Genomic DNA, 26,507 nt, shown 5'->3' on the forward strand with positions numbered 1-26,507 from the left:
GCATGACAAACAAGCCCCTGCACGATCACATTTAATAAATATCTTTTTCTGGCTCTTGTCATATACCAGCATCATCTTCAGTACAGAAGTACACGAGTCAAGACCCCTTCAATTGCCCATTCTTTCTCCTTTTTTTTTTGGTACATTTCAGCCTTTTTTCTAAAGAAAGGTATCTTGAAGTTACATTCTCTTTGTCCACAATCAAATCTGTCAAAGCTCCTGAGCATTAACCATCAACATTAACACATTGAAAACACATTATTAAACACAAGAATTAAAAAAAAAAAAAAAAAACATGAAAGAATAAGTGCTTTCAGTGACGCGGAAAAAACAAGCAATTTACAAAAATAAAATCTTGGGTCCCCTGAACATACCATAGGTTGTTTTTTTCTTGAAATGTAAACATAGACTGGTAGATAATTGTACTTAGTTCACATATTCATCAGATAAAATGCAAAGGGATGAGCGAGACACAATAAATAGTTCTGAATATGCATGTTAGGGTGTAGACTCTATACTGTCATTGATTGGCAGACATTGACTATTGAATGAGGATTTACAATCTTAGACACAGCTCCACTTAGTCTCTGTCTCCATTGAGGTCAGTCGTCTATTCACAGCATGTCGTCGATCAGATCAGTGCTGGTAGTGTGGTACAGTGATGTGCTGGTGATGGTAATTGCTGTGATGAGCCAGGGCGGTGCACAGAGGCTCGTGGCTGCTCAGTACTGACGACAGATACTTGGCTTCCTCTGTCAGCTGCTTCACTTCCTTCCTGAGGGCGGCGTTCTCCTTTTCCAGGTTCTCACTCTCCTTGAAACACAAAAAGGAAAGGATAGTTAAGCTAAAATGCTTTCTATCAGTCATATAACCTATGTGGTTAAAGTAGATGACATGTAAGTGATAGCCTACCGTTCTACTTCTACAATGATAAATCAATCCTGTTGTCATACAGGTACTTCAGCATGTTTTTGGTGCTTCAACCCTGAAATAAATTATTAGTATGTTCCAGAGCATGGTTGGCAACATTAGTCTTCGAGTTGGGTGGTCCAAACAGTTGGCGAATGGTAAATGGATTTTAGCTTGTGTAGCGCTTTACTAGTCTTCTGACTACTCAAAGCACTTTTTACACCATATGTCATAATCACCCATTCACACAACATTCACACACTGGTGGCAGAGGATGCTATGTAAAGTTTTCCATTAGCATTAACTTAACCCTTTGGTTCACATTCACACGCCGCTGACGAAGCAGCAGGAGCAATTTGGGGTTCAGTGTCTTATCCAAGACACTTCAGCATGTACCTGCAGGAGCTGGGGATCGAACTCCCGACCCCCTGGCTGAGAGACCACCAGCTACCACTGAGCCACAGCCGCCCCAACTTGCCCACACTGATTTATATTAACCATTCAATTTTCGCTTTTTAAAATTGACCTTTACTGAATCATGGTCTAAAGAGTTTTGACCACAGAGTCTTTGGAAATCCCCTGACTCTAAATCTAGCACCATTGAATGATGACAATTGTGGTTTTGGTTAAACTTTCTAACTTCTAAAGAAGTTAATAGAATATTAGAATTGTTTAGACAAAAGAATCCACCTTTCATGACAGCCCCCATACTTTATAAAAACCTGCTGCTTCTTTTAGAAGAAACTTTTTCTGCCAAATCCTGGCAAAACTAATTGCATGACCATAAGCTTTGGCTGTAATTCATTTTGAATGCTAGTTATCTAATGTTAGCAATCTGACTGTAAACTAAAGACTAGATTTGATTCTTGTGTCAGTTTGGAGCAGACACTTGCCGTTATGGAAGTTCAATGACTCTTGTGTTGGTGTCTGTAATGTTTTCTTTGGTTGTTTCTACTGCACTCTGCTAATACGCAGTACCAGAGGAACTGCATTGGTCAACAGTGTTGTCTATTGTGGCATTTCATACCGTTTTATAGCATTAAATAACTAATTTAAAAGAAACTTCTCAGAAAAAGTTGACTTGAACACATATAGGTGTTATTACAACTAGCTATCGTGATAAACTGGGTTGGAAAAATAATGTATGTTACAAGCATTTAGAGTTTATAGTTTGACCCCTGTTCTCTTAGTTAATGTAAAGGAGGGGGGGGGGGGGGGTTATGAACTATACTGCAACCAGTCAGCAGTGGGAGCTCTAACTCTTTTGGCTTCACTTGATGCAAGGTATTCTGCTGTTAATACTCACTCTATAGAGTCTATATGCTGTAAGTTGGCCGAGAGTTAGCATGTTAGCATGCTAGCTAGCACTTACTGTTTGGCTGTGATTCTTGACATTTTGATGCTTCAATCTTACCTAGACTGATTTGTGGTGGCATCTTTTGTTTTCAACTTCATTCTTACGCAACAAAAGTAAAAAACAAGGGACGATGATGTCCATTATGATGGACTGTCTATCTCCAACAAGTATCTACAAACAGGCTACATAAGGTCAGTTATGTTACCAAATATCCATAAGTGGGCTATATATAGATCAATAAATAATTAAACTAGTTTTAATTATATGTAGGCTAAAGGTGTTCCTTTAAAACAATGGTATGCTACTTTAATGTGATTTTTGTATACTGAACTAGATGGAATTGAAAAGAAGCTAATTCAATTGAAAACTACATTTCTCCTTTCACTTGACTGTAAGGAAACTTATTTTTTTAATGTAAACACAGAGCATAGTTCTTTCAAATCAACATGTGTGAATTCAAACACAAACGTGACACATAAACAGTGTACCACATATTGAAAAGGTGCCATTCTCAAAGTTTCCAAAACAACTTCTCTAATGTGTTTTGCAATGAACTAAGTCAACCAGACTGCACGTCATTTTTTTAAATTAAATTTTTTCGTGGGAATAGAAGGCGAGAAATCTTCCACTTGGGTAATAATAAAGGTCATCTCACCATGGCCTAAAGTTCATAACAAGCCTTACGGTCACAGAACCTTTTGGGCAAACCCCTGCACATGCGTCACTTAGCCAAATACAGCCCACTGCTATCAGCGCTTTACAAGAAGTGACTGCCTTTTTCTCCCCTGCTGCCCACGACATACAATTTCAAGCTCATTTACGCGGAAGAAAAAAAAATACTACTGAAGAAACAGGAAATAAGCAGTGTCATAGAGAGGGAAAATTCACCTTCCTGTTTATCTATGCGACGATGAAAGCAAAACCACACTGCTATGTGGTCCCCTGGTGTTCTCTGTGACTGTGACACAGTTTTAAAGAGATTAATGATATACGACATACACTTCACAGGAGGCATTCAAATATATGGATCTGCTACTGCCTACACTGTGTCTTCATCTCTGAAGGTCAATATCTCCTCCTTTCATCTGATAAAGTTCACAGAAACAGCTGCTCTGAGAACAGCTTGCTGGTAAGGTGACAGCATGTAGACATATTGCAGGTTATGAAGGATTCATAAAGTTCTCACAAAAAAAACGAAGCAGCCTTTTGTCTGCAGACAGATTGGAAAAGCACTCGTAAATGTGCTCTCTCACATTTTTAAACATTCAAATCAAGGTGTGTTTTTTTTTATGGGGGTAGAACATAAATAATGCTTTAGCTGTTTCTTATCTTTAAAAAAGTAAAGCATCATCTCATGCCAAGTCAAACAAAGAGAAGCTGAAATTATCAAGTGAACCCCTTGAGCTGCACAGAAATAATGATGGGGGATTAATAAACAACCTCGTACACTGTTATGAAATTCAGCGCTGCAGTCTCTGGCTTTGGATTTTGCTGCAAAAGGGAGTGATTGCCCACACGTGCTAATTTATTCCTGAAGCTTCTGCAAACACACAGAGAAGCGTCCAAGTGTGCAGCCCAACAGAAGCCATGACACATCGCCACATGGTCAGGTAGCATTTTGTAAATATAGTACAAACTGTATCCTAGAGCCTTGGAGGAGCTGCATGCGTGCACAGATAAAGCACTGCAGACTGTTACAACTTGGACAAATGTCTACACAGTATTTTTGCAAGGATGGCCCTGTTGTGCTTGAACCTTCGGTATATAATCAGACTTTCAACCAGCATGGCAGTGCAAAAAAAAGAGATGCTTTTGGAAAGCAATGTCATTTAGGGCTTGTTCTTTGGCTTGTGTAGAGAAGCAATCCACTAAAAACTGAGCCATAATTGAAGAAGGCTTTCACCTTTAATACCATGCTTTACCTTCTCTGGTTTTGCTTGTGTTTTCCAGAAGTACAAGTGTGACATAAATAGTGTCGCTTATGCTGCACGAGTTGAATGGATGTTGCATGGAAAGGGCTCCTTACCAAGTGTAGGCTGTCAGCTTTCTGAGTCTGCCTCATCCTGCTCTTCTGAGCAGCGATCCGGTTCTTCTCCCGCCGCATCACCTTTTTTACATCGTCTGAGGAGCCCTAAAGAAGAACAGAGATCCCAGTTATAAGGTGATAGTAAGAGTCAAATTGAACAGACACTGTCCTGTACCTAAAACAAAAAACATTTGTTGATCGAAGGCATACTTATGGTTGGTGGTGCTTTTAAGTGTTGACTGCATAAAGGTTATTTTTTAAATGACAGTTTGGAGGAAGATTGTTTTAACTTGACACTTAATGTGGAGGGCGAGGTCGGGGAGTGGCTGAGTCATCGGTTAGGTATAACACACGCCCTGTTTCATGTCCTGCACACTAGATTTTCTTGGTATCGTAATAACTAATCTCATCTCAAAATGCTGAGTCAGTTGCTCATCAAAGAGATCAAAAATTAATAATCTAGCGTCTTCTGAACTGTCATTGAAGACCAAAAAACTACAGATGCAGCTGAAAATCAGAAATTGAGGATCCCAGCTTTTTAAACCAAAAAATGGAGATATTTGACTTCCACAATGGTTCCTAAGAAGACAGGTTGCAAAAATGTGCTCCATACAGACACGTGAAAGCAGTCACATGCACAGAAACACACTGTAGTTACCAAACTGTGTGTTCCTGACAGCTCTCAAATCATTCAGTTTTTGGACATGCAAAAACTAAGGGTTCCCACTAGCCTACTTGGTGATACATTTTGTAATTCACAAAAGCCTACACTTGGAGGCGAGTCATGCCCGCAGCCCATGTGTGCAAGTGAAACACTGAGAAACTGTGAAAGAGTCAACTGTCTTGGTTGGCTTGACAGGCTGAATTCTGCCTAACAAAGTTGCATGAAACACAAAGTTTTGGCAGAATTACTTAGCATTTAATGTGCATGGTTTTACATTTTAAAGTGTCCTATTGTAAGCGTGTAAAGAGCCTCAGTAAAAACAGTATATCTTTGTATTGAAAGTAGACTGTAGAGCACGCTTACCGGTCTGCTTCCAGGTGATGGGGACTTGTAGCTTGTGTCATTGCTGTCAGAGCCCTGAGCCATAGCCAACCGCCGCGACTGCAACTCTGTCTTTGTCCACTTCTGCTTTGTGTTTTGGAGTGAATGCGTGGAGTAGATATGTTTATATGTGAGTGAGTGAAAGAGAGAGAAAGAGAGAGTCTGTGTAGCAGAACGAGTGCTGAGAACAACTTGTCTTAATGAGTCTCTTTCTTCCCTCTTTTCTTTTCCTTTCTGTCACTCCTCCCTCTCTCTCTCTCTCTCTCTCTCTCTCTCTCTCTTTCTCTCTCTCGCCCTCTCTCTCTGACACTCACACACACTCTATGCAAGACTAACTGTCTGCCTAATTAGCTGTCTGATGTGGTTTCTGGTAAGAAACAGGGTAAGTTGCACTAGACTGGAAGTCACATGTCTGGTGGAAAGTTAAGCATGTAAGGTAATCCTGTAAAGTCCAGAAAAATAACAGAGCGGAGGGTTAAATAGCATTGTGAATAAATAAAGGTAGAGATATTGACACCCTTAGAAAAGTTTCCCACCAAACTTAATATAAAAAATAGTTTCTTTTGTTAAAGGTAGCTAAAGGTAAAACAATGAAATCTACATTTCCTCATAAAGACAAATACAAACCTTTCTGCTACCTAATTTTTGTGTTTACATATTGACTTATTTGTTAGTGTTTGTTTGTATGTGTGGTGGTGGTGGTGGGTGTTTCTGGGTGCAAATGTCTTTGACTGCGGGCATTCCCTCTTCCTCTTTTTTTAAAAATCCGTCACACATGATATCATGTTTCGACTAAATCCTCAAGAGACAGCACATCCTAAAAAGTCTTCATGGATGACTGACTTGAGAAAATAAACACACATTTCAAGGTCATTTCCATATTTCTTTCATCGCAACACACCAGCTGCTGTAAGGTGAAGCGTTGTGGAGGGGCTCGGGCATCGAGAAACAGCTCGAGGGGCTCCCCGAAACCCCGCCAAGAATTCCCTTGCTGTTTTTTTCACTCTAAATGAATCTGTTAAGAAGTTGAAGCATGGGTGGGGGGGATCTTCGACAAAATGTACAGGTTGAGGAGGCTGGAGTGGTGAATGTGAACAGTTCTGGGAAAGATGCATGCTGGTAATAAGCAAAATGTCTGTGTCTCAGCCCTATGACTTTAGAAAGACCCATCAGAGAAATATTTTATGATTGACTTAAACTCCTTAAAGCCATAACATCCAACAAAATCAACATTTAAGTCAGGGCAAACTTTGCAAAGCTATATGCATCTGCTCCCATCACAAGGTAGTATTTGGTGATGCAAGAAAAATGTTTTTTTTTTTTTTTCTAGTGAGGAGAAAAAAAATAAGATTCAGGACCAAAACAGCTTTGCTTGGCAGAACAGCCCTCCCACACAAAAACATGTTCCACCATCACAGGAATTTTGAAGAGCTTGGGCAAGGGCAGACATCTCTAACGCTTGGCATTTAACGCTGTCCAAGAGTGTTGAGACTGTAAAAAGAAATGGAGAGAGAACAGAGAGGGGAGCTGATTATAGTCAAAAGACTCAAAACAGTACAAATATAGAAAAAGTAAACAAGTCTACAGCTTCAGCATAGCGTGGTTACATTTCTGTGTTTGGTTACAGATCTGAAACCTTAAAAGAACCTTCTGTTTGGGCATTTGGGTCCTTACTAAAGCATAATTTGGGTCTTTTTAAGTGTCAAAGTGATTGTGGTCCTTTTCCCATTTGTTTTTCATTTTATTTAAGGCTTTTTTCTTATCTAGTGAACTGACATTACCTTCAAACTAATCTAATCCATCTTAGGTATCATCAAAACAAAGATGGCTTTTTTTTTTTTTCCTTTTTCTTGCTACAAAAACGTTATTTCTCCCACGTTATATTCAAACCAAATTTTGGTGTGATCTCACAGCTTTAGACGATTCTCACTCCTCTGCTTTAGGTCTCACTTACTCTTGGAAAACCCCCTCAAGGGCCAATAGATAGCAAACTGAGATGCCCTTATTTGTGGTCTCTCTCCCTGGAAATAACAGTGGGAGGTTTCTAATAAGCTACAAATTATTGAAAGAGAGCAAAGATTCGCGGGATGCTTATGACTGGGAAAAAAACAAATGTAATAAGCAATTTTTACTGAACATGATAAATATTGACTTCAAAACGAAGGCCATTTATGAGTCAGGTGAAAACATAGTGTCTATTATGCTCATCCAAAGCCCTGAGTTGAATTACTTTATACACGTAACAATATGAGGAATTAAAAAAAAAAAAACTACCATAGCTTAAATAATTGTCACTTCACTGCCACTGGCACGGTTTGTGGTCATCCGCAAAGGTCAACTGTTTGTCATGAAAAAGTCAAAGAAGAAAAGCAATTGTGTTGATCTGGGAAACAACTCGATGGTAAATTCCCACCCTTAAATAGCCCGATGTTCACTTCAGACATAAACTCTGGGTTTGTCTATGTTCAAGTCACTGAGTTTATTCTGAAATGGTGTGTTGTTTGCATGTTGCATTAAATCAAGATACAAGTATTTTTTTCCTTATACTGCAGATAATAAATCTGTAATTCTGTCACAACCTGAACCTATCAGGGAGACGAACACTGAAGTAATGCATCACAACAACTTTCTGAAGGTTAAGACTGCTGGAACTCGATATGTAGGCAAATCATTTCAGCTTCTCTGACGATGACAATAAATGATAGTTGATATTGTCTTTTCCAGTGTAATCATAGTCACCTTCGGATAAAACAACACTTGTTGAGGAAGTAGCTTTGACATTCATGTGGTTGGATACTTTCCAGATCTTCCTTACTCTTGACGGTGTCCCCAAAATTCACATTTATCCTTGCATGTAGTTTGATTGCAACCTTACATTTTCCATGCAAAGTAAGCAGATTGCCGAGTGGTTCGGTTGAGCCACATGTACAGAGGTCATATCCCCCGAAGCAGGGTGACTGGGGGTTCAATTTTTTTGCATTTTTAAACAGATAACAGGGGGGAAAGCAAACATATTTACAAAATGTATTTTGCTTTAAGAGCAGCTTTACTTTCCTCACAACTGAGAATACATCAAGTCAAGTCTGCAGGATGGACCACCCTGTTATGAAGTACGGGATTTGAACTGACAAATGAAAAGTTCTTCCACTTTTTAGTCAGGTCTTTAACACCAGAGTCATTGTAAGCTGCCTTAACACTACAGCCTGATGCCATATTTTGAAAGCAGCACTCGAGGAGATTGATATTTCAGTTTAAACATTTAATTTCTCTGGAAGTGGGTTCAGACAAAGGATAGGCTACTGTTTATCACAATATAAGCTACAATAGCCTAAATGTTTGATGTGTTGTTAAATTAGGTCTACATCCTGTGTTGAATGTGATAGGCCTGCATGTGAAAACTTACTGACTTTTCACTAGTATGAAACTATCACCACAAACGTAGATAACAGAGAATGGAAAAAGCAAAATAGTCACTTTCAGTGAGTCGTCTGTAGTTTTAGTTTGGGTCCACCTGCAGGCCGTTATGAGAAGTGTTGACTGTGAATGCTGTAGTTGCGGGTTTTCTCCAGGTGGAGGCGGTGTAGGACAGCAGAGCAGCAGTATACGTATAGGGGTTTTACGTTGAAAAGAAGATGAAGAAGCAGCGACACAAGTGTTGTGTGATGTTTGTATCTAAAAGAAAGTGTGTGTGTTGAAAGATGTTTTGGTGTTGTGTGTAAAAAAGACTGGGTCTCGCTGTATTACTCAGGCTGCACTACAGCGTCTATTCACAGGCGCGAACCCACTACTGAGCGGCACGGGGGCTTTAACCTGCTCCGTTTCCGGCCTGGGCCGATGCACCCCTCCTTAGACGACCTGGTGGTCCCGGGCTCCCCCAGGAGCACCATATCGATACCGAACTTAGTGCGGACACCCGATCGGCATAGTCCGCTGCAGCTCAGAACTCCTGAGCTCAAACGATCCGCCAGCCTCAGCCTCCCAGTAACTTGGATTACAGGCGCGCGCCACCGCACCCGGCGAGAGAAAGAAACATTCACAGAGCTTTTATTTTAGACTACAGTGACGTCATGACGTAGTACGTACGCTACAGCGGCTTCTAGTGGCAGAAAATTAGATTGTAACTGCAGTAATGAAGGCTGTCTGAAACTTCATACTATTGGATTTAAATCTGAAAATAATTGGGTGATTGTTTATCTTTAGTTTGTACTAATGATCAATCACTCTCTGCAGTGATGTAACACAAATGTATTCCAGCCAGGGTCTGTAAATCACAGTTAGCAAGATATACAATTAGGCTGCAAAAAACATACAGACAAACAACTACAACTTATCCAAGTTAATGTCAGATCGATCAATTTCTAAATGATCATACATGGTTGAAGAACTTGTAACATCCCTGACAAATTAGTGTTTTTTGATTTGGGTTTTGTTCTCACAAGTTTCATTTTGGCCTAAATCATTTAATACGAGCCTTCATGTCAAACACAAATGATTTACTCAGGCTGAAAAGTATAACTTTAATTCACATTTGATCGTATAAACATTATGGGGGTTTGTCATTCATCACAAATTGCTTTGACTTGTTAGCTCTCCTACACCTACAGTATAGCTGACTGTCCTTTATCATGCTCAAAGAGAGCCTCAAAGGTTAGGCCTATTTATTAACCCAATCAGGCCTGGTTAAAAGAAACCTTCCTTGATAGGTGCAGTAGAATAAGATCACACCATCAGCAGGTCATACTGAGTTGATCTCAGGTGTTAAAAAGCTCAATCCTGCAGCGTCACTGGGTGGAGTCAATCAGTGTCATATGAGGAGTTTGCATCTTATAAGGACCGGGTGTGTTCATGTCACCCCCTTTGTCGGAAACCATGTTTCCACTGCCGTCCAATAAGATTAAATAGTTTATATTTGAGTTTATTTGTTACATAAAGTGCATCTTTGTTCAATTTGTGTATGTTTTCCTTCCAAAGCACACTAAAGTTTGTATGGCCATAAACAATGAAGAGGTAGATAAAAGTTGACGAATGTTTGTATTCACCTTAAAGACAGTTAAGACTGAACCTCAAGAAGCCCTTACTTTCTTATTTAATCTTACGGATTCATAAATAATAGATCCATCCATCCACCTTGAGCTTGTACTCAATAATTGGTTAAATGACTTTTGGATCCATGTGTTTGAATGTTCACACCAGCTAGAGGTTCACTGGTCTAGCATTTTAAAAATATTCCATTATACCCATTCACTTTAGTGAGAGTTTAGTTCATTCTTAGTGAAGGCTTTCTCTGCATTTATACCACCATCTGCCTTTTTTTTTGCTCGAGGCCTATGAGGCTGACACAACCTGAAATAAAAAAAAGGAAATCCAAAACGACAAATCACCAAAAATATTCTCAAAGGCAATATTAACCTCTTTAGAGTACAGCACAAATCATCTGTTTTACTATTTAATCCGTCACAAAAAAGCATTAAAGACATGAATCTCAGTTTAAACAAAAGACAGTCACTAACATACACAACTTCTACCTATGAGACAAATAACATTTCCAACTGAATAACAAATCATAAATGTGTTCAATAAACCATTTCTTAAAAATGGCCTTCTTAATCTTTGCCTCTGTGCAATGTCTGTCAGCACCTGTGTGTCCAATCGGACTCAAAGCAGATCGTTTGCACTTACTGACATTGTTTTTGTTTTTTCTAGATCCTTGCTTGTGTTGGTTGTACTTACTCTCTGATACGTCACTCTGGATAAAAACGTGTGCTAAGTGAATTGTAGAATTAAAACAGTTACCTAAATAACAGATATGATTCGCCCTGAAAGAACCTCAGTGAGAAATGTTTCCCTTTGATTGAACAAAAATCCATCATTTAGGTTTTTTTTGCGCTATAGGAAGAATAGAAATCAACCAGTGAGTTTTTATCACAAATAATTAATCAGAAATAAAAACCTGTTTAAGAAAAGTTGAATAATTCCTCTAGCCCTGAGTTGCTGTAGCTTATAGAGCCATTAGATTAAACTTTTATTGATTTATTATCCAGCTTTACAGAACAACTGTACTGTTAAATGCAGCTTCTGTTCTTCACTTTCCACCCTGCTACCTGGCATGCAGTGTTGAGTGTTGCAGGTTTCTTCCAGGTGGAGGCAGTGTAAGACAGAGCAGTGTTCGAGCTTTTTTGATGAAAAGATGAAGAAGCAGCGATGAAGCTGTTGTGTGATGTTTGTATCTAAAAGAAAGTGTGTGTGTTGAAACATGGTTTGGTGTTGTGTGTAAAAAAGACTGGGTCTCGCTGTATTACTCAGGCTGCACTACAGCGTCTATTCACAGGCGCGAACCCACTACTGAGCGGCACGGGGGCTTTAACCTGCTCCGTTTCCGGCCTGGGCCGATGCACCCCTCCTTAGGCGACCTGGTGGTCCCGGACTCCCCCAGGAGCACCATATCGATACCGAACTTAGTGCGGACACCCGATCGGCATAGTCCGCTGCAGCTCAGAACTCCTGAGCTCAAACGATCCGCCAGCCTCAGCCTCCCAGTAACTTGGATTACAGGCGCGCGCCACCGCACCCGGCGAGAAACAGACACATTCACAGAGCTTTTATTTTAGACTACAGTGACGTCATGACGCAGGGAGCTCCTCGCAGCGGAAAAATCAAAATACAGCTACAGTATTGAAGGCTGATTCTGACTCAGGGTTAAAACAGCATAATATTTGATTTGATCGTAAATTTAGTGTTTGTTTCTCATGTGTGAATCAGCTGGTGTTATAGCTGAACCATCAAAGTGAAAAATCAACCCTGTTTTTTTTGGATTGGTTTCTGCAAGAAGTCTGCTGTTAAGGTCCGTGATTATAAACATACCACCACTGTTCACATAACCACAACACTTATTTAATATATTAATTATGATAATTGTTTGGAACTGTACTTTTTAACCTTTCCCATATAGCCTAGGTTACCATTCTGTTTACATTTTACATATTATTATTTATTCATACTAATAATCAAAAATATTAATTATTTTACACAAACATGTATGTCTGAAAAAAGAAAATCCAACATCTTGGCGTTTTGCATTCCAAGTGTATAGGCTACAGCTTTGAGTGAGTTAAGGTGTTTCTTGATTTGTGCTCTCACTCTTTTTCCTCTTCTCCTTACCAGCTGGAGCTCTTCAGCTTCATCTGGCCAGTTTGTGTGTGTGTGTGTGTGTGTGTGTGTGTGTGTGTGTGTGTGTGTGTGTGTGTGCGCTGAGATGGCCCTATATATCATCCCACACTGGCTAAAGCACCTCCCACTGTGTTTGCTGTGGAATGGTTTCTCCTCTGTGGTTTCTTACAAGCATACAGAGACCTGCAGAGTAGTGGTGCAGTTTTTTTGTTGGACCAGGAGGAGTTTTTTTTTTTTTTTTAGGGAGAAAATTGGTGGGTGTACATCTCGCCAGCAAATTGACATTTCTTCATCTCTGGTCACTGATGGTGTGACCTCTGTTGGTATGATGGTTTGAGGAAGAGGCAGCTCTGTGGAGGCACTTTGCTCTTTGCTCCACATGTGAGATTCCTCTTCTGCAGGATGTTACTGGTGTTGATTGTTAAATTGCTTCACATTTCGGGGCATGACATGTAGGCCAGCCTTGAGGCACTGGCTGGAAGGACACCCTAAAGGACACTGTAACACTTTGCTTAAGAGGCCTAAAAGAGTGCATCATAGACTTTTTACAGACATTGGGACACTGAACCAGTCAACATGGACTAACAAGGAAGAATATAAAATAGTCCCTATTTATGGAAGCCCATGTTCAGGCTTTGTGTCTGAGGGTTAACAATATTGAGAATCGCCTCCAAGAATCGCCACCTTAACGTGGTGGGGGAGTTTGCGTGTCCCGGTGAACCCGGGAGCTGTGTTGTCGGGGGCACTAGCCCCTTGTAGGGTCTCCCAAGGCAAAGTGGTCCCAGGGGAGGGGCCTGACTAAGAGTGGTTCAACAAATACCCCTATGAAGCGGCACACATTGGAGCAAGTACACAGCCTTCTTGGAGTCTCTGGGTGGGGTCCTGGAAGGGGTTCCACCTATAGGGACTCTGTAGTTCTACTGGGGGACTTCAACGCTCACGTTGGCGACGACGGGGACACCTGGAGGGGAGTGATTGGGAGGAACGGCCTGCCCGATCTGAACCTGAGTGGTGTTTTGTTGTTGGACTTCTGTGCTAGTCATGGATTGGCCATAACAAACACCATGTTCAGGCATAGGGATGTTCATAAGTGTACCTGGTACCAGAGCACCCTAGGCCAAAGATCGATGATCGACTTTGTAGTTGTTCCGTCAGATCTGCGGCCGTATGTTTTGGACACTCGGGTGAAGAGAGGAGCAGAGCTGTCAACTGATCACCACCTGGTGGTCAGGCTGAAGAAGGAGGCCTTTCTGGCTTGGTTAGCCCAGGGGTCTCTGGAAGCAGCTGACAGGTATCGGGTGGCTCGGAGGGCTGTGGCTTCAGTGGTTGCGGAAGCAAAACCCGGGTGTGGGAGGAGTTCGGGCAGGCTTTGGAGAAAGACTTTCGGTTGGCCTCAAGGAGGTTCTGGCAAACCGGCCGACGGCTCAGGAAGGGAAAGCAGGGCTTGCCCCAGGCTGTTATCAGCAGGGGTGGAGAACTGCTGACCCGGACTGGGGACATTGTTGGGCGGTGGAAGGAATACTTTGAGGAACTCCTGAACCCAGACAACACGTCCTCTGAAGAGGAGGCAGAGTCTGAAGATCCAGGGGAAGCCTTACCACTAACCTTGGCAGAGGTCACTGAGGCAGTTAGAAAGCTCCTCAGTGGCAAGGCGCCAGGTGTGGATGAGATTCGCCCTGAGATGCTAAAGGCTCTGGACATTGTTGGGCTGTCTTGGCTGACACGCCTTTTCAGTGTCGCGTGGAAATCTGGGACAGTGCCTGTGGAGTGGCAGACCGGTGTGGTGGTTCCTATTTTCAAAAAGGGGGACCGGAGGGTGTGCTCCAATTATCGGGGTATCACACTTCTCAGCCTTCCGGGGACAGCTTACTCTAGGGTGCTGGAAAGGAGGCTCCGGCCGATTGTCGAACCTCGGATACAGGAGGGTAACAATATTGGAATTGCTCTCATTTTAAACATGTCCAAATGTTAATGGAACTTAACGTGCAGATACAATGTTGTCTTTGCTGTCTTTGATCAGCTGCTTCACAAAAACAAAAAATCGATGTGTAAAAAAGTCTCAATGGACTCACAGGCAGACTCCAAAGAAAATACTGGAGCACATAAAAAAGAAAAAACTCCAGTAGGACAGAGGCCTTACACATCAAAGGTTTTGCTCACAGGAGCTTTAAGCACTCAGAAAAATCAAGTACTTGCTAAAGACCCAGGTTTAAGCAAAAATTGTGTCAAGGAATTTAAGACCCCTGGTGGTTATTGATGAACAATTTCTGCACATGACTCTGTGTCACTGCTACTGTCCTGAATATCCATCATGTCTGTAAAAAGAGTGTTTTTAGTGGGAGGCTACGGCAGCTAAGCTGCAAAAAGGACAGATTTAAAAATATTTTTTCACCTACTGCAATTGCACTTTATAACGACTCCCCTTTAAGTAAGGACAGAAGACATTTAAACTTTAGCCTGAGTTGCATATATCATATATCAAACTGTATTGTGGGCTCATTTTTTTTGTATATATGTGTTGTGTTGTGTTGTGTGTTTGTATGTATGCTGGCTGCTGGCTAATTCGGGTACATAATGGAAAGGTGCTAAAGGACTAAGTGTAGAAATCTACATAACTAGAGAGAAGTAAAAAGAACCCATGGGATTGATTTTGTTCCAGTGAAGTAAACATGATATGTTGATTAATTAAGGTCTGGGTTGGGTTTATTAGGTGAACTATTCGTTGTTTTATATAGGCCTAGTTGAACAGTTTCTGTAGGCTATTTCCACTTGTAGGAATCACTTTAAAAACAGATAAAGGTGAATCATAAATGTGAGCTGCCACTGAGCTGTCTAATGCTGAAATCTGAGTCTCCACCTGCAATGATAATGAGAAAGGTTCAGTGCAGCTGTTGCAGTTGCAGTTTCCTCCAGGTGGAGGCGGTGTGAGACAGAGCAGCAGCAGTAATACTCTGTGAAAAGAAGATAAAGAAACAGCGATGAAGCTCTTGTTCGGTGTATGTATCAAATGCAGAAAGTGTGTGTGTTGAAAGATGTTTTGGTGTTGTGTGTAAAAAAGACTGGGTCTCGCTGTATTACTCAGGCTGCACTACAGCGTCTATTCACAGGCGCGAACCCACTACTGAGCGGCACGGGGGCTTTAACCTGCTCCGTTTCCGGCCTGGGCCGATGCACCCCTCCTTAGGCGACCTGGTGGTCCCGGGCTCCCCCAGGAGCACCATATCGATACCGAACTTAGTGCGGACACCCGATCGGCATAGTCCGCTGCAGCTCAGAACTCCTGAGCTCAAACGATCCGCCAGCCTCAGCCTCCCAGTAACTTGGATTACAGGCGCGCGCCACCGCACCCGGCGAGAAACAGACACATTCACAGAGCTTTTATTTTAGACTACAGTGACGTCATGACGCAGTACGTACGGCTGCTTTTAGTGGTAAGGATATTAGGACAAAAGATGTGTGCAGTTCAATGTTGTGTTCTTTACTACAACTTTGTATTGGAGTCACCTTTTGATATCCACCGAGAGACACATTTGATTCATCCTTATTGCCGTTTCATTTAAATATGTGTTCGTGCAGTTTGACATGAGGCATTAAAGGAAATGGTGGTGCATATACTGATTGACAACTTCCCTGTGCCATAAGTGTGTATATATAGTTATCATGGATACTGTTACCCTAACCCCCCATTTATATTTATTTATAGGTATATTTGTACTTTTTGCGCTCATCCAGCAGATGGTGCTCTTTGTGTCACAACATCCACTTCAATGTTCAGAAAACTAAATGTATGTTGTTTTCTATGGCTAAATATGAAACTGATAATAACCTTCACATTACCACCCTGCTAGGATCCATTATCGAGAGAGTTAAAGACTATAAATATCTCGGTATATGGATAGATGACAGACTAACATTCAAACTTCACATTTATAATCTTACTGTCAAACTACGACAAAAGGTTGGTTACCTGTATAGAAATAAATCAAATTTCCCTATGTTCTGTCGGAAAATGATAATTGAAGCAGTTTTTCCTCTCAGTTTTGGATTATGGTGATGTGGTCTATAGGCATGCCTCTTCCACTATGCTAAAGCCCTTAGATGCTGTTTACCATTCTGCGCTTAGATTCATCACCGGTGATAGCTACATGACTCACCACTGCATTCTTCATAATAAAGTTGGTTGGCCCTCCCTCACTGAGATACGCAATAAGCACTGGAATCTTTTTATCTATAAAGCCCTCACTGGAAAGCTTCCATGATATATCACCTCCTTGTTACATCTGAACCCTGGTCCATTTTTAACCCGCTCGAGAGAGAGAGGCTGCTTCTCCAGGTTCCTCATGCCAGGACTGACCTGGGGAAAACTGCTTTTAGTGTCAGTGCTGCAAACTCCTGGAATATTTTACAACAGGGCCTGAATTTGAGCACTTTTATCCCTTATGGACACTTTAGAAATATTATTTTTAACCGCCCAATACCTGACTGTAACTCTTTTATTTGATTTTAATTACTGACTTATCACTGTAGTCATTTCAAGCTTTTAAATTATTTTAGTGTATATATTTTATTGTTCTTTTATTGATTTTATTTTCTGTAGTAGCTTTATCTCCTTTCTCGTTGTTTATCATTTATGCATGTTTTCTCGGCATCATTGTAAATGAGGGTCACCCTCAATGATCTCTCCGAGAACTTAAATAAAGGTTGATGATGACTTCTCAGGCAGAAAATTAACATCCAACAATATAAAATCAAGGTTTAAAAAGTCGAGCAGCCTGCGGGTCTGCAGACACATCATATTGGATGTAAAACCACTGATTCCATTCTACTATAATATTAAAATAGAGTAGAACAATGTTTACCTCTAGCATTTAAAAAAAAATATTTACAATGGAGATAGGAAAGGAAGCACCGTAGCACCTTCCCTTGGCATTAAGGGAATCGGACCAGCTATTACTGCTGCAACATAAAGTATTCCCAGTCTTCCACTCAGTGTGGGATTTATTTAAGCAGCAGAAAGGATTGACTCCAGCCTGGGACTTGCTAACCATGCAAGGGTAATCATTTAATGTAAAGACCTTAAGTCAAAGTACATTAAAACATTTTTATATCTGTGTGTCTCAGTATCTTATCAACTTAATTTTCCAATTAAAGTGAAGTAAACATTTGACTTTATTAACTTAACAGTCTCATATTTATAAAGTAAAATGTTTTTGTTTAGTTGAATATAATTTCTTATTTACCATAAGCTGCTGGATGTGATGAACAAATCTTAGTTGACTGGGTTATTATTTTGTTACTACAATGTAATACTGCAATTTCTTTTTTTATTAATTGTATCATGGTGAAGACAAATTGATCAAAATATGAGATCAATTATTAAATGAGATTAATGTCAAGTTCTTTGAGAAGCTTTTTTTAATATTCTGACAGCGTCAACAAAAACACAACAGTTCCAACTTAAAAACCACTTCTTTAAAAATTATTTCAAACGAAACATTAAAACAGAATGAAATAAGGAAATCTGAGAATGACCATTTATAGACAGCTATTCAGAACATCTTCCATAGATTCACATTGTCGAGCCTCGTCAGACGTCAGTCAGGGCTTTGTTAGCTGTGAGAGAAAAAAGATGAACAGAGTTTGGAAGGAGCCACAACAAGTAAAACAGCATTTTGTAATAAGCTACATCTCATCCATATCGTGTATTTACAATTAAATAAAGTTAGCTCACCACATACTCAAGCCGGAAAAATATGATTCAAGTTGAGATGACTTAAATCATAGTTCTTATAAGTATTTTTTAAACCTTGTATTTAACTGAAAAACCCTCCTGGATCTGTTGATCTTACGTTTAGTGGTGTGGCAGAGAATGACTAAGCAGATATACTTTTATTAACAGTCTTTGAAAATCAACCCTAAAAAACGTTTTTTTAAAGCAACAGGAAGTTTCTCTTTAAACCCATTCTCTTTACCTGCTTTGTGCTTTCGTCCACTTCAGAGCGTGTCTCGGTGGCACAGATATGTTCGGGTGGTAGAAGGTACAGCCGGCTCTTTTACACTGTGCCGCAAAGCGACAAGCCTGTAGGTGACAGATACAAAATGTAGAATGTCAAGACAGCACTTCGTCTCAACTGGAGGCCTGTGTGCAAATATAAGAGCAACCTTCAAATCAAGCACTTCCCCTATAACCTTCATAATAATGACTGAGAAAATGTCAAACCCCCATTCACAGTTTTTTAGTGGTTTACCTTGGGATGATAAAATGGACAGTCCATCTTCTTGCAGTCTGGGAAGAAGCGACAGACGGCTGTAGTCTGCACCGGCTGCACTGCTGTGAACACAAACAGTCAAGTTAGAGGTGCAGAATGGAAGATTTTAACATCCCATAGACTACAGATTACTGCTTCAGATGAACTTTATGGATGTGCTACATTCATGGCAGCTACATGAACTTCTACTCAGCCTTGTTCATATCATTGTTGCTTGTTGAGGTGGTTGACATGACAGTGTGTACAATGAGGAAATATAGTTTTCAACTATGGGAGCTATTTGGAGCATGACTTTCAAATCTTCTGTGACCTCACATGTAAATATTGTACAGTAAGGCCCCGTGTCCAACTGTCGTTTTTTTCCGGGCAAAAAAGAGCTGGTTGTGCGCTTGGGAGTGCTTGAATGAAGCGTTTGTGTGCTGAGAAGAAAAGCGCTGCAAACGTCCGTCATGTCTCAACAGACTGTTGACAACGGCAACTGTATGACCGACACTGCTCCGTTACTTTTTACTGCATGTTTTATATTTGAGATCGTTTTTAATCTGATCAGACATGGAGTGCTCCGAAGAAAAGACGCTGGGCACTGCGCTTTTTCTCTAGGTGGCTGCTTTCTTTTGAGAACGCTCTCTCCTCATGAAAAACAATTGAAAACGGGGCCTAACAAGGTTTGGAGGGTCAAGGGGGAGGGGAGGGAAGAAGTAAATACACAGCAGGAGAACAAATTCTACCCTTAAGGCCTTTGCACACTGCGTATGTTTTTCTCATCTGATTTGGTGGTCTTTTTAGTGTGTGGTTCCAGTATAGAGCAGAGCATCAAACTGGACCACTGATTTTCATGTGGACGGACCCCGTTGTTGTTGTTTTTTTTTTTCCCAAGGAGTGAAAGAACCACAAAATCAACTTCACTGCTTGATCAGTCTACGTGATGAGGACGAGACATTTTGTGTCATACTGCAAATTTCCGCAATTTAATAGAAAAATAAACCCATCTGACTCAGTGTGCCAGGTGTCTGTGATTAATGTGTTTTTCTCTGGATTACGGATCCAAAAAAAGGCATCCAAAAAACAAACAGACTTAGCGTGCAAGGGCCTTTAACCTCAAAACATGTGAGGGTTTATTTTTTTTAAATCAGACTGTTTCATATCTTTTGGTTTTAACTCAAGATCGTCTGAACGAAGGCAGACCCAATGAAAGAAGGAGAAAATGAAATGTCATGACACATGATATGGTTATTCTTAACCATTTCTGAACTGAACTTATAGAAGACTTTGGTAATACTGCTCACCTCATGCTGCCTGAAAAGTCGATAATAAATGTCGATGCATACAAGAGATGTCTCTCACATCAGCACGAATTGTGAAAAAAAAAAAAGGTGCCCATATGGCATAATAAAACTGTTTTTTGCTAAATTGTACAGCTAGAGGGTTAATGAGGTACCTGGCCTTGAAGGAGGACCGACTGTGCTCCTGCGGCTGGCGTGTGTGAACGGGCAGTCCGGCTTGGTACACCTGGCGTCATATTTACAATTAGGGTGGACAAAAAGGCATTTATCCCCAAACTTGCAGCTGGGGAATGTCCTGCAGAAAACAAAACACACAAAAAAAAGTCATGAATCATGACTTACTAAAGGCTGAGAGATAAAAACACGACTACTAAACAACACAAACAGACTCACTTGCACTGCGCTGTAGGGTGATGGTACATACACTCATCTCCACTCTTACAGACCGGCCAGAACTTGCAGCGCTCCAGCACCTTCTGTTTCTTCAAAGGGACTGTATCATCATCCGCCATGTCAACATCCATCACGTCATCTGTCAAGACACCAGATTGTAAATGGGATGTAAGAGATACAACGCCCTCAACTTGGTAACCACACAAACATTCGCTAATGCATTTCGTAATAAATAGAGTAGAGCATCACCGTCTGCTGGTGTGATTCTTCCCTGTAATCTTTGAAGCACGCTGACTTTCGGCTGCCTGTTCGCATTGACGGCCCCCTCCATGACCCTTGTGGGTGGTCTTACTTCATCCAGGTCCATCTCACTGTCTGCAAAATTCCCCATCGGGCTCGGCACCCCGTCTAATGTGACGATGAACTTTGGGCTGGCTGAACCTCCGATGTCCTTACTGGATGAGAGAGAAGATGCAGAGCATGAAAGTCAATTGAAAGCACATGACGGATCAGAAATGACACACACAGGCACACAGCTGACAGTTAGGAAGTCTTCTAATGTGTGTGTATACCTGGGCTGGATGCTGCGTGGTAATGCAGACTGGACATCCTCTCTGACCAGAAGGCGCTGCTGGCTCCTGGCTGCTGCAGGTTCTTGCAGTCGGGGTTGACTCATAATGAAGGAGCGGGTATCAAAGGGTTTAGCCTCACCGCCTGCAGTGACCTCAACACCTGCATTACGAACACACACTCAGCTAAGTCTAATGCATCCCTGAGGCACTGAAAAGGGAATTCACTAAATACACCTTGACTAAAGTGTTACAAGTTGATGAAAGATTTGTTTTTATAATGCTCGATGAAAAAAATAAATAGAGTAAAAAAGACTGACCACATTCACTCTGCTCTGCTCTGTCGTTGTTCTCTGCTATGTCCAACTGGAGGCGTGACGCTAGAGATCTCGCTGGAGCTGGGAGAAAAATATATATTATTAATCATCAAAAAAGATCAACAAAACAATTCACAAAATGGCACTAGACTTTTTCCATGTAGTAGTTACTTGCTCATCATAAAGCTCTGAAAATCATCATATTGAATTTGGGATGATATTTAGCCTACTAAGAAATTAGCTAAAGCTTCTTCCTTGATTCATTTGCATACCTGCACAAAAGTCTAGACATAAATTAGTTATTCATGCATGTTCAAAAGCAATGTTAGATACATTTTTACATGTTCAGTGAAAAATGGTCACTATGTTGACTGTTTTAAGTCCCTTCAGCAAACATAGTCAGTCAGTGTATTCCACAGTTATGCCCTGGTGGTGGAGAATTACACCTTGATTGACAGTATTTTAGAAAATACATTATCATATTTCTATAACTTTTGGTTAGTAAAATAACCGTGCTTTAATTTCTTATAGATATTATACTCCTCACGTACCAGGTGGTCTGGATGGAGGAAGCTCTGTGGAGGTGTAGGCTGAAACCCTGGGGGCCAGGCTGTGGAGGTGGTCCTGGACCAGCTGGATGGCTGCAGTCATCTCTTCAGTGCTGGCCAAACGAGTACGAGGGGCCACAGGGACAGTCTGCCTCTGGGGTACTGCTAGAGGGGACAAGGAAATTATCTTACTCAGTCGTCATCGTTTGATACAATTTAAAATATTACACAGGTTGCATAACTCAACAAAATCTCACCACACTGTGATGAATGCAACTTAACAGAAACAACCTTAATATGTCCCGTGTTGTAATTTGAGTCTGTTTCCTTTCATCTTGGTCATTTTTGTGGGTGTAATATTTGAAATGTGTCTACCATCTAGGGGAATTCTTCTCTGAGGACTGTATCGATCTAACAGAATGTGTAAGACCCTCATAGCAGCACATCTATATTTGGACAGGGGCCAAGAATAAGTTGTGAGCTTGAAAGGAAACAGGGTTTCGCTGAGACCGAAATGTATATGTCTGACATTTACAAGTAAAGGTAAAGTCTTCTTTCTAGCCTTTTAGAAGTATACCCAAAATAGAAAGGAATTTGTAGGCTGTACCTGCGAACGGAATATAAGCAAGACTGATAACATGAAATGTCTGTCAGCCATTCCTGCTCTGCTGCTGTTCTGTCTGAGCTCGGGCGGATAAATCCTAAAATAATACACGGTCATGTGTCATGATTTCATCATTGAACTATTCCAAAAGAAACACTCCCACCTCACACCCAATGTGCGGGATGTCAGATTTGGAATCTTTCATTTTATTTAAAATATTCTGGGGTTTGAGATGAAACCGGATCCAGTTTGAATCATCCTCGGCGTATCAGAAGTGCTGAAAAGTTGCTCAGCAATGCCTTCTATCTTACAGGTAATTCTCCTATTTAAGAAGACGCAAGAAGTGCCCACGATTCAACTGTGGTTAATTGAGTTGACAGAAACACTTCATTTAGAGAGAATTTGATTTATTCTTAAGAACAAAGTTGAGAAATTTGAAAAGATTTCACAACTGTTGAACTCCTTTTTGCAAAGTTAAAATAATCAGTTAAACGTTGCACATGCAATGTTAGGCTGCACGCCTTGGGAGGGTTGAGGGTGGGGATTAGTTTGTTCTTGTTCTGTTGTTCACTTTGAATACACATTTCTTCTGTTGACATAGAATAAGTAATCCACTCCACGAATACTGCCGGCTGTGACGGATAAGTAGTTGTGTGTTGAATAAAAAATGTCAAATGTTTGTGTGGATGCAATTTATAGACTCTGTTTTGCCTACATCTTTAAATTTAAAAAACTGAGAATGAGATAAACCTACTGGTGGGGAAGGCTGTAGTTTTGGTGATTGAGTCCTGAGCCTCAGAGATGGCCTTCAGTATCAGATTCCTGTTGGCTTGCTTTGCCGGAGGGAGAGTAGGTCTGAAACAACAAACAGGACAGAAATGTTAGAGACCCTAGTTTGCCTTTTACTTTTTATACCCTGCAATGTTTTTTTTTATGTTGAAGTAAGTGTGAGCACTGACTTGCGTTCTGGTTTGGAGGGTAGGGACACTCTGCTCGATATGCCTCTTCCTCCATAAATGGCGTCGTCCTCTTCCACATCGTCGCTGTCCTCGTCTTCAGCTCGGTTCACTCGCACCACTGAACTCGCCACCGGCGCCTTACGCTTCCGCGAAAACTCCTCCTGATAACAAAGAACACAAATCATTATACTGACCTGAAACTTCAAAGATCTTGTATACAGAAGGTGAGTACCATAAACAACCATTAATCAAGAGGTACATGGAGTAAAGCACATCCTCGCATTAAAAGAGGACCAACAATGCTCTAATCGAATCACTCTACCTTACTGGATCCGGCTCTTGACATTCTACTTCCTCTGGTGTCCTGCTGCCTGGAGTGAGAGGATCCTTCTGTGTGTCGATACGTGTCTGCAGAGCTAACTGACGAAAACTTGCTCTGACCAGGTCTGTATATTTCAGCTGTGGGTCTACTAGTGCCAATACGGGTTCTACCATGGCTGGCAGGCGTCTCTACCGGGTCTTCAGCGATAAAGTCATCATCCATCTCTGGCTTGATGTCAATCACAGCCTCAGAGGGGAGCAGCTCCATGAGGGGCTTAACGGTGGAGGTCAGACGAGAGGAACCCTTCTCCAATGTGCCCCTCCTGATTAAAAAAAAAAAAAAAAAAAAACATTGAAAAGAATTATGAAGTTTGTTTAAGAAATGTAAACATTTAATGTCAGTATTTGTCGCCTGTACAAAAAAAAAAGAAGATCTCGCTTTGCATTAGGCACCTGCTTTCATGGGCAGAGCTGGACACGCGTGCATCCGTCCTGTCGGAGCGCGAGCTGGACACTGTGAGCACCTTCAACTCCTCTGCTCTGCCGTCCTCACTTACAGATGATCTACTCCTCCCGGCCACAGCACCTACGTCAGACTGGAGGGGATTCCTGAGCGATGCAGGTTCTGCAACAACCAAGAGAGACAATTAAGGGAAGATAAAAAAAAAATCAACTTGTGTAGGACACCAAAAACAAAACGGAGGTACCATGCATCCGTTAAGTACAAAACAGATATTTGTTAAGAAAGATAAAAAAAAGATGGGGCGCAGATGGCCTGGTGAATAGGTTGCGTCGCATGTATAGAGACTATAGTCATCCAAGCAGGTGGTCCAGCTTCAAGTCTTTTCCGCACGTCATTCTCCACTCTCTCTCTCCCATGTTCTTACTCTACCAAATAAAGGCTTTAGCGGGTAAAAGGCAGAAATGTGCTCAGATTGACTTACCAACGGCAACAGTTCTTAACTTCTCAAGGACACCCTGTAGCCTGAAATCAATCAACAATAACATGTTATGACTAGACTGAACAGCAGTGTTGAGGATAGATGTGAGAAGAATTGCACCAAACACACAGATTATATTAGACAAAGAAAAAGTATATATATTTTTTTGTTTTGTCAAAGTAGTACCAGGCTGTGAATTTGATCGTGTTGTTTCCAAGGAAAAGGGAAAGATCGTCTGCCATCTGTTGTGAGGTTTTCTTGTTCGCGACCATCACCATGATGTAGTCAGGCAGCTCTTCGTCTAAATCGATGAAGACATGAAATACAAATAACATGTAATGTTAGATACTAACATATTCAGAGAGATGTGACAACAACAATCTTTTTTGGTCCACTTACCAATATATGCGCCGAGTTCTTGAAGCTTGCCCTTGATAGCAGCCTACAACGGAACACAAATAGTATTAAAAGTTAACATTATTATGAAGACAGCTGGCTCGACACTGGTTTGATTCATTTATCAAACAACAAACAAAGCACTGACTTATACTAGCTAATATCGTTAAATTAAGTAAAATAGGTGTTAACATGTTTATAATCTATTTTTCTGGATACATAAGGTGAAGCATTAAACCCTCACACCGGCCTTGTAAACAGAAACTCTGTCACCATACTGTAGAAACACGTTCGCATGCTAATGCTAGCTCATACAGTCTGTGCTAAAGCCACACTTAAATACGCTTCAGTTCTCTCTCCGTAACTCACTCACACGCTGCCCATAATCTTACTCACTCTTATTTTCTTGCTGATCTCTGTTCCGATCTCCATTCTTGTGTTTTTGTTCAAGTAAAAAAGTTACAAAAGCTGCAACTGATTTTCCAGCACGGCTAACCAGCAGAGACAAATGGGATGATCACGTGACCAACGAAGGTGGCCGAGAAGGGTCAAATCTATCTTTAAGCAATCTCGTTTTTTTCATGGCTATTGTGTCAATTAAATTAAATAAATTAAAGATTAAAACCACTTACTACAAAGTAATATATAAGATATTATATATAGTATTCTATGATTCTTAAAATACTGTTCAGCTTCCCGCAAACTGTAGGCTAAAATCAAACATTGTAAAAAACACAAAGAAACATGAAACAACAAAATAGCCTACTTTTAGACAAAAACAATCAACAAATCATTCATAATAATAATAAATGTAAATCTCCTCCAGTTTCCATAGTTTTTCAGGATATTTCTCTGCATCCTCATTTTTAACTTCAGACAAAGAAAGAGCTAAAGCTCAGAAGCGCAAAAAAGTAACTTTTCTGTTTTAGAAGTTCCTCTCCACATTTATAAATTTACCTTTTAAATATTCTGAAGACCACCATTTGTAATCAAACAGCGATCTAAGGAGGTCAGGGATATCACAGGAGTCAGAAGACGTAGGCTATTTATAAAACATTTCTGAGGTTGCTGTAAATCATGCAAAGCCAAAATCTACATCTGTAGTTCAGCTCTGAAGTAACACAAGTGACTTATCCACCAGTTTTCAGATTTTGTCTATGAATGTTAGGGTTCATTTGTTCTTAATTATATATATTGATTTAGTATTAGAGGAGGGAACTAACAGCATTGTCTAGCATCTTTTCTTTTCGTTTTTGGCTCAAATACCTTTAAACAGACAAAATATCTTTGCAACTTATCCCTTAAACATGCATATAAGCACATGAGGACTCTATCTTTTTCATTAAAAATAGGACTTTTCTGGTACTTTTTTATAAATTCATTATAAAAAGGTATGCATTTGA

The 26,507-nt window shown here is 40.7% G+C and overlaps 2 protein-coding genes across 3 annotated transcripts; both read right to left on the reverse strand.

Annotated features, from left to right (window-relative positions):
- Positions 1–103: 103 nt before the first annotated feature.
- batf (basic leucine zipper transcription factor, ATF-like) lies at positions 104–5,632 on the reverse strand. Its single transcript, XM_061052139.1, has 3 exons — positions 5,320–5,632; positions 4,293–4,397; positions 104–813 (listed from the first exon to the last, which is right to left on the reverse strand). The coding sequence occupies exons 1-3, from the start codon at positions 5,380–5,382 to the stop codon at positions 637–639; spliced, it is 345 nt and encodes a 114-aa protein (XP_060908122.1). The 5' UTR covers positions 5,383–5,632; the 3' UTR covers positions 104–636.
- Positions 5,633–17,901: 12,269 nt separating this feature from the next.
- On the reverse strand, positions 17,902–25,626 carry zc3h14 (zinc finger CCCH-type containing 14). Of its 2 annotated transcripts, none has more exons than XM_061052142.1 (17): positions 25,501–25,626; positions 25,108–25,150; positions 24,895–25,009; positions 24,712–24,752; positions 24,221–24,392; positions 23,769–24,090; positions 23,447–23,607; positions 23,242–23,342; positions 21,887–22,045; positions 21,339–21,416; positions 21,022–21,181; positions 20,699–20,904; positions 20,450–20,588; positions 20,212–20,351; positions 18,753–18,835; positions 18,477–18,583; positions 17,902–18,117 (listed from the first exon to the last, which is right to left on the reverse strand). In XM_061052142.1, the coding sequence occupies exons 1-17, from the start codon at positions 25,534–25,536 to the stop codon at positions 18,114–18,116; spliced, it is 2,067 nt and encodes a 688-aa protein (XP_060908125.1). In that variant the 5' UTR covers positions 25,537–25,626; the 3' UTR covers positions 17,902–18,113. The 2 variants fall into 2 exon arrangements, with proteins under 2 accessions (XP_060908125.1, XP_060908124.1); XM_061052141.1 differs by having other exon boundaries at positions 21,887–22,048.
- Positions 25,627–26,507: the final 881 nt, after the last annotated feature.

The sequence above is a fragment of the Labrus mixtus genome, chromosome 12, assembly GCF_963584025.1.
Source record: "Labrus mixtus chromosome 12, fLabMix1.1, whole genome shotgun sequence".
Taxonomy (NCBI): Eukaryota; Metazoa; Chordata; class Actinopteri; order Labriformes; family Labridae; genus Labrus; species Labrus mixtus.